The sequence below is a fragment of the Notothenia coriiceps genome, unplaced genomic scaffold (genome assembly GCF_000735185.1).
Source record: "Notothenia coriiceps isolate Sejong01 unplaced genomic scaffold, NC01 NC01_scaffold00028442, whole genome shotgun sequence".
Taxonomy (NCBI): Eukaryota; Metazoa; Chordata; class Actinopteri; order Perciformes; family Nototheniidae; genus Notothenia; species Notothenia coriiceps.
Window position 1 is genome coordinate 19,527 of NW_011361143.1, and position 8,158 is coordinate 27,684.

Sequence of the window (8,158 nt, forward strand, 5' to 3'; positions counted from 1 at the left end):
GAGTAGCTGCTGGAAAGAGATTTCTGATATACCCCCTTGTTCCAAAGTGACAAAAACCTTGTCAGGAACAAGGGGGTACATCAAAAATGACGCCACTCACAAAGTTTGCACCTCCACGTGCACTGAGTTGGCACTCTGAGTTCACCAAGGAGCGATTTGAATTCCAAAATGCTTTGCTGCGAGAGGGAAAGAAGAAACCGCTTGACAAATTGACAAAGAAGATTAGAAGTGGCTCCAGATCTTATTGGAGGTGTTAGAACTATGTGATGGATTGGTAGCTGCTGATGTAATGTGCTTCAACAAAAACAGCACACAAGAAAACAACTGAACCTCCAGAACTAAAGTTCAACTCCTCTGCATTTTCATGTCTGCATCACTACTAAAAACTGTTTTATTTTTGATTCTACTAAGCTCCCATGTTGCAGGAGAACACACCTCTGAAATGTGTGCAGTTCACCGTGCCCACTGTTTTATTATTATACAAAGAGATGTACTTTTCAACACTCTGCGCCTCTCTTCAAGGAGAATTGAACCACACCGTGATCTGCTGATCCGCCATTTTAGAGTGGGGGAGCCTGCGAGGGCCCTACAAGTGGAAGGCAAGCAACATCTGTGTGAAGTCTGGGCAGAAAGAGTGTTTCTGCATGTGAGGGATCGGATTACAAAGACAAGTCTTGGCAGATAAACTAGAGCAATATCAGTGTGAGGAGAGTGAGAGTGGAGGTTTATTATCATACAGAAAAAACAATGACCCGGTGTTGGCAAATGCATGTATGATGAACAAACCAAATGAAAGATGTACAGTAGAAAAGCTGACACACACACACACACACACACACACACACACACACACACACACACACACACACACACACACACACACACACACACACACACACACACACACACACACGACGACCACACACACACACACACACACACACACACACACACACACACACACACACACACACACACACACACACACACACACACACACACACACACACACACACACACACACACACACACACACACACACACAGCGGCTTTAGAAGAACAAGGTGCTGTGTGTGTGTGTCTACTGATCTAATAGTAAATAATAAAGGAGGTGCTAACCTCAAGGAGAGGTGGATGGCCAGAGAGATGAGCACAGACTCTCTTTTATCTGCACTTTTATCAAAGGATTGTGGGAAAGGTAGAGAAGCGAGTGTAAGAGAAGCTGTAGGAGGAGGAGGAGGAGGAGGAGGAGGAGGAGGAGAGAGGTCTTCTTCCTGAGGTGTTAGAGAAGTTAAACTTTTGCCTTGCTGTCTGTGTGCAGGAATAGAAAGAGGTGGTTTAGTGGTGGACCACTATCCCTGATATTGGTATGAAGTGACTTGATTTGGAGCTAAAGTGGGAAGCTGCTGTGATGGCGGCAGCAGCAAAAACTCCTGAACAGCAAACAGAACGAGTATCTCGTCTATTGCAATATGCACACATGTCGGCACAGTTAGGGAGGAGCCTTTCCCAGTACTGATGAAAATAGTAAGACAATTGCCACGGTAATGAAGACATGTTGCAACCCCGCTGTGCCCGCAGGGGTAACACACTGTTCTCTATCTTTCCGTCTCTGTCTCATTCAGCTGCTGTGAGCTGCAGTAGAAAGAGAATAGGAAACAACTCTGAAATATGCACCATATGCCCTGTGAGTATTTGTACGTGTGTGTGTGTGTGTGTGTTTGCATGCGCTCACATACATATATTCTGTTTATCAAATAGTATATTATTTAATGGATGTAAAGTTTAGCTAAACTTGCACATACACTCACAGGCTTAAAACACTCGTCTTAAAAAGATTAAATAAAACAAAGACCCCCGTTTATTTTAGGATTGAGTGTTCAGGATCTTACCAGAAAAGCACTGTTGATACAAATATTATACAAATAAATATGTAAAAAGACACGATTTTATGTGCCCCAAAAAAAGAGTATAAAGCTAACAAAAGATATGAGAAGCTGCTACCCATCGGTACTTTATCGAAATCTGTTCAGAATGTGGTTGAAACGTGAACATTTAAAAAAAGGCGGAGATTTAGGAAAGTCAAATTGATTTCAGGTAGCAGAGATTAAGTGGACTTTTAGTATGTTATAAAATGTATCTAAATGCCATTCGCTTCGTATATCTTTTAACATATAACCAGTTCAACAGGATTTGCTAGACAGATTTATTGGCTTTAGAAATCCTTTGCGTGCATACATTACAGCGTTATTCACAAGTTTACAAGTGAGGTGCCACCACAGTAATGGCGGCTTGTCTACTTCTGCCTACAGCCTGGATTTATCTATACTTGGGATTCTTGAAAGGGGGAAGACATTAGCCCATGATGGTTTCTTTGTAAATAGCATTAGGCCTCGGGTTTAATGAGTAATTTCCGCTTGTTGTCCGAGAATGGAGTATGTACTCTATGAGATTCCCACGTTCCCTAGCTGCATCCTGGAATGTTATCTCTCTCTCTCTCTCCTACTTCCACCTCCTCTGATATGTGGATCAAACGGTGCCGGGAATTTGCCCACAGCCGGAAAAGTCATCAATCAGCCAACACTAGGCACACACGTAGAGTTGTACACACACACTAACATATACACAGACCAGGCCGATTGGAGCTTACAAAGATACATACAGAGAGTCTGAGTGTAAGAGAGAAAGAGGGATCATTACCTTACATATACAGATCCTAGATGAGACATTTCTAGCGGACAGCAGTGCTAATAGAAAGGGCAAAACAGTTCTGAACTGGAAGTTGAGTGCAGCCCTGTTGACAGCACTACAGTCTTCTCACTCCTTTTAGGATTTAAGAGCACAATGGTCACATAAGCCACATAATGGACAGCACCCGGGACTCCTCACAATACTTCATAGTTATTTTAGCTAAAACTGAGCGAGCACAATGAGAAGGTGGATAACACAAGGCTAAAACAATACAAGCAATCTCAACTTCTGTAGGCTAAATAATTTCCCCCTAACAAATTCATAAAAAAAAACATCTCACATCTGTTAACTGCAGTTTAGTCAGCCTACGCCTGAGTTTCATACCGTTTGTTGCCTTGCTAAAGTTAGCTCTGTTTATCACATTTTATTGTGTGTTGGTGTTGTTTCTCAGTGAGATTGACAGTATTACTGAGTCATTCGTACTATTTAATATATACTAAAGTAAAAAAGTGAACTGTGAAAGTTGTATTCTATCCCACACACACAGAAAACAAAGAAGTGACAGATGGCTTAAGCTTCAGTAAACAAATGCGCAGTTCAAGGTTGACACAAAGAACACGGACACGTGTTGAAGGACACAGACAGACACACGAACAGAACACACACACACACACACACACACACACACACACACACACACACACACACACACACACACACCTGACCTTGTGTGAGCAGGGTACAGTAGGAGGCTGGAGTAAATATGTGATTCAGACGACGAGTGAGAAGAACTGTGACTATCTGCCAAAAGAATGGGTTGCCAAACACGAACACATTTTCCTGTAGTGCCGAAAGTGCTTTAAAAAAAAAAGAAAAAAAGTTCTTATTGACATCTACATTTGACTAAATAATTTTCCAGCAGAATCAATATGTTTACAGGCTATTCAGCCAATACAAAAATGTGACCCCTTTCTGGATAAATGCGAATCCTACTCGGCATGGAGGAGTTGCATGCTTGGTCTAAGGCGTTTTGCTAGCAACACATGTTGATTTGTTGTGTCTACACAAACTGTATTGCTTGTGTGCACTCTGCCGTTTCAGAGAATACTGCAACTAACAACGTTTTTAGCATAAACGCTTTTGTGTGTCTGAAGCTTTAGGGTGCAATGACAGCAGAGGGACATTGGTGATAACTGAGAAATAACTGAACAGGTACAATATATAAGAATTTCAAAACACTGACTACATTGTAGAGGTTCTGCTGAAACACTTATCACACTGCAAACAGAACATTCATGTGACCAAGAAGAAGTGCACCAATTTAGACTGAGGGCTCGTCTTCCCACTGCCCAGATGAGATGACTCAAAAGCATTGGGTGGACTAAATGTATTGTGTGAATCTATCGTGCTTTCTATGATGTTTTCTATGTGGTTTTCAAGGACATTTGATATAGGTAACACAGCTTGAAGTGGGCATTTCAAATGTCTACAGTGCTTCTTCTCCCTCTGATGAAGACATGCTTTATGTTGAAACGTTAGCTGCTGCACCTAATTAAAAAGGCTCTCACTATCCTGTGTGCTTCAGATGTCATCATTCTACATCCTGCGCAAACTGTCATATCTGTAGTGTTTGCATTTAGCTCAGACATAGCTGATGAAATGAGATTTCTTTATTCTTATCCCACAATGACCTCACTTCCTGTTTGTGTCTTTGCTGCCAATTTTGTCACAGCAAAACAATCTGCGATGAATTAGTGAAATGTGTTTATGGCAGAGAATAAAAAACTGTCAACTACAGTATGTGAAATTGGTACCAAATGCTTAATAAGAAATGGTTTCTTGTTTACGCGTTTTTGCTTTGACTTATTGCCTGATTTACATCATGCTCGTGATTTTATACCAGAAAGAAGCATTTTTTCGTAATAGTGTTAAAATCTGTGTTTTTTTACTGGCACCATTATCAAACATGTTAACCACATAAGACTAAGCTCTGTAGACCACACGCAATAAGTGGGTTTTGAGTAATTTAGGGTTCAATATGCAATCAACATCCATTAATAATAATCTTATGAAATCCACACTATTTATTGTTTTAACACAAAATGTGAGGACATTTTTGCACAGTTCTACACTGTGGAAAACAGAACATGTGTTGCATTAGAGTAACATGAACAATATTGACTCCTCTCATACTTTAACTGAATACATGGTCATGACATATCAAAACAGTATCCCATAGGGGTTTCGAGCAGAACTTGACCATGACTTTTAGAAAAACACAAATATTTGCTTTAAAAATCTTGGTTTTTGTGGGACACTAAGATCTGTTAATAATAAATTAAGTCAGGAGATGTTGGCAATATCTGAAAAAACACTTCAGCAATACATCAATTGATTGCGTCGTGAGTCACGGATAGTGCAGTAAACAACACTAACAAAACACATATTAGCAAAGCTGGAAAAGAGAAACCCAAACCCTTATCCAGGCAGAGTGATCTGACATTACAGACGGCAGGGTCAGGGGGTCCGGCTCTTCTTAAGTTATCGGAAACAACGAGCAGCGCCTCTGGGACTGGGTCAGTGACCAGCGGCTCCTAAAAACCACTGACCCCTTCCTGCAGATTTATGACAGCCAGACACCGAGGTGTGTGACGAGTGTGTGAAGTGTGTACAAGGGTCAGTGGGCGGGTCAGAGGGGACACTAGAGGATGAATGCCTTTGGTGTACATACAACAGTACAAAGAAGCGCCTCCTGTGTGAGTGTAGTCATTAGTGCTTTCTTCTCTGTGTGTCAAGGTCAAAACAGAGCCTGATTACAGGGCATTCTGGGGAGCAATGGGGAGTGTGTGTGCGCACACAGAGGCTTCCCTCTGAACGCAGGCGGTGGTGGCATTCCTGGCCCTAGGCGCTGGCTCTTGAAGCCAAATCTCAAGGAATTTGGGAAATGTGCGAGGGGGCATATGTGTGGCTCTGAACAGGAGAATGAGATGGTAGAGTTGATGGAGGAGGGGGGAAGGGGGGGGAGAAAAGAGGGAGTAATCCTTTTCTTTTTGTCTTTTGTGGCCCCCTGGAGGGTCTAGTCAGGATAGCAACTGAGAGGCTAGGGATACCAGGTGATAGGAGGGGGGTAGAGATGGAGGTTGAACAGGGGCATTCAACTCCAAAAAAAAGCCCGGCATGATTAATAAGAAGTCTGAGAAAAGGCTGAGGGCAGCAGCAGTGATGCAACAGTAATGGTGAGGAGCAGGTAGGTTTGAGTAAGAGACCGCCCGCCTCTCATGTGAATACCTGACGCATTAGAGAGAGAAAATAAGTGACTGTATTACCTTTTCTTCAGACTCCAGCTCTTTGCTGAGCAGCTTCTTCTCCGAGCTGTGCAGCTGCCTCTGTAGACTCTCCACCTTTTCCTGCAGAGCCTGGAGGAAGGGAGAGACAGATTCAGTGGTGTAGGGTGACTGACGGAAAAGCAACTCAGATCTGTGCGGTGTAATGTGTAACTGATGCAAAATGATAAACTACAGTTACATTGAGGCTGAAACTGAGAAAACACAATCAACACGGCCAGAGCCACTGAGAGAATATTCAGGACGGAGAGAGGCAGACAGAAGCAGGGACCGTGAGGCGAGATCCAGCCTGTGATTAGTATTTGCGTGTTAAAAGGCTAATAATACAGTCATGACAGTAATTACTGGCAAGCTGGCCTCATTAAGACAAGACTCCTTTCTAGACAAGAGCATACAGAAAGAGACACTTGCTCACTCAGGGAATTAGCCAGCTTCCATAGGATTTAGTAAAGTAGCATTCTTTTAAGAGTCTTTTATTTATTTGGGGGTGAAAAGAGAGACGTACTGTATCACTCAGTGATTTACAACACATAGATGAGTTGATCAAAATGGTGGCAATACAAATGTAATCTATTTTGCTTCCTAAGATTCAGGCGTCAAATAAAGAAAGAGAATGCAGTGTATGTGTGAAGGACTTCTTTTCCCTCCTCTCTGCCTGTAAGTGATAGCAGTGGAAAGAAATGTGCAGTTCCTGAATGCACATAGAACCAGATGTTTCGAGTGCACATGTGGACACTTCGACTTTGATTAGTCGGCATGAAAAGCAGAGAGAGAGAGAGTGATATGCGCTCAAGTGCACGCACACACACCTGAACATAAAAGCACAGATTTACACAGTCTCACACACAGTCTCACACACAGTCTCACACACAGTCTCACACACACACTGGCTAGCGTCAACATCCTCAGAGTGTCTTCCCAGTAGAGTTGAGTGAGTGGGCCAGGTGTTGCCTCGCTGATTCTCAGAGTTGATGGAAACAAAGTCCAGGTGATAGGCATGACCGGCCAGATCTACAACACACTACACTCACATAAATCACACACACACGGTTAGGCTTCAGGGCCTGGTTGAACTTCTAGGTAGCAACACTCTGAAACCTGAAATTGAAACCTGCTAAATCTGTGAGAAATTCACCTTACATTTTCCTTTTTCTTTAAATTGTAATCATTGTTCTTTTAATAGGATAGCGCCATAGCGTGAACCCATACCTGAACTGCTTTGACCCGGTGAAATGAGCTTTATAATGTACCTCTTTCCTTGGCAGTGCTGCTAATTTAAGCCTCTGGCAGATGGATTTCTAGATCAACAAGCGTTACTAGACTATTATGATTCTGGAGCATGTTGAGGTCAGCCTTAGCTCTGCAGCATGAAAGGCAGCTGGTTTTCCAGCGCGTTGATCCTATTAATCAGGGTATTTCTTAGCCAGTCACGATCCCATCACAGCCCACATCCACATCCAGACCAACCCTGTGCCTTCGATTTCATCATTTCATTTTGTTTGTTGGTGAATCAAAAGGCTCGGCGACAGAAGAAAAGGGTTTTTTGGTGGAGATTAAGCTTTTTATATAAGACTTCTGATTCCAGTGACCAAAGCATGTCAGCGTGAGGTTGGTTCCTTTCCTTTTTCCGAATCTGAATCGAAGGTCAAAGCATATAGATCATTAGAATATGTTGAACAGATTGTTAAAGGTCCTCTATTATACTGTTTTTCATCAATATATAATAGGTCTCAGATATATACAAACATGTCTCTGAAGTGTTTGGCTCCAAATAGCAAACAGATCATTGCAATATCCCATAATCCCCTCTGTTTCAGCCCAGTTTCAAAAGTGCTGATTCTCTGGATAAGGAGCCCATCCCCACGCCCCTCTGTGAGATATTTGGCTAAAAAGAACACAATGGTGCTCTAGGGCAGGGGTTCCCAAAGTGGGGGTCGCGAGATGATTACAAAAAAAAAAAGAAACAAAAAAAAAGAATGTATAAAAAAAAAAAATGGATAAATTTTTTTTCTAACTTAAAAAAAAAAGAAGAAGATTATTAATAATAATGTTTGCATAGACATTTTCAGGGGCGGACTAGCCATCTGTATAATTTCCCCGCAACGAAGCTCCCCCTTTGACAA

At 42.2% G+C, this 8,158-nt stretch overlaps 1 protein-coding gene across 1 annotated transcript in view; it reads right to left on the reverse strand.

The window, feature by feature from the left end:
- The window catches only part of LOC104958211 (centrosomal protein of 112 kDa), a 50,319-nt gene that overhangs the window by 5,855 nt on the left and 36,306 nt on the right, over positions 1-8,158 (reverse strand). Inside the window, exon 7 of the mRNA XM_010785937.1 lies at positions 6,018-6,107. Coding sequence (XP_010784239.1) covers positions 6,018-6,107 — 90 coding nt within the window. The remainder of the gene's footprint in view (positions 1-6,017; positions 6,108-8,158) is intronic.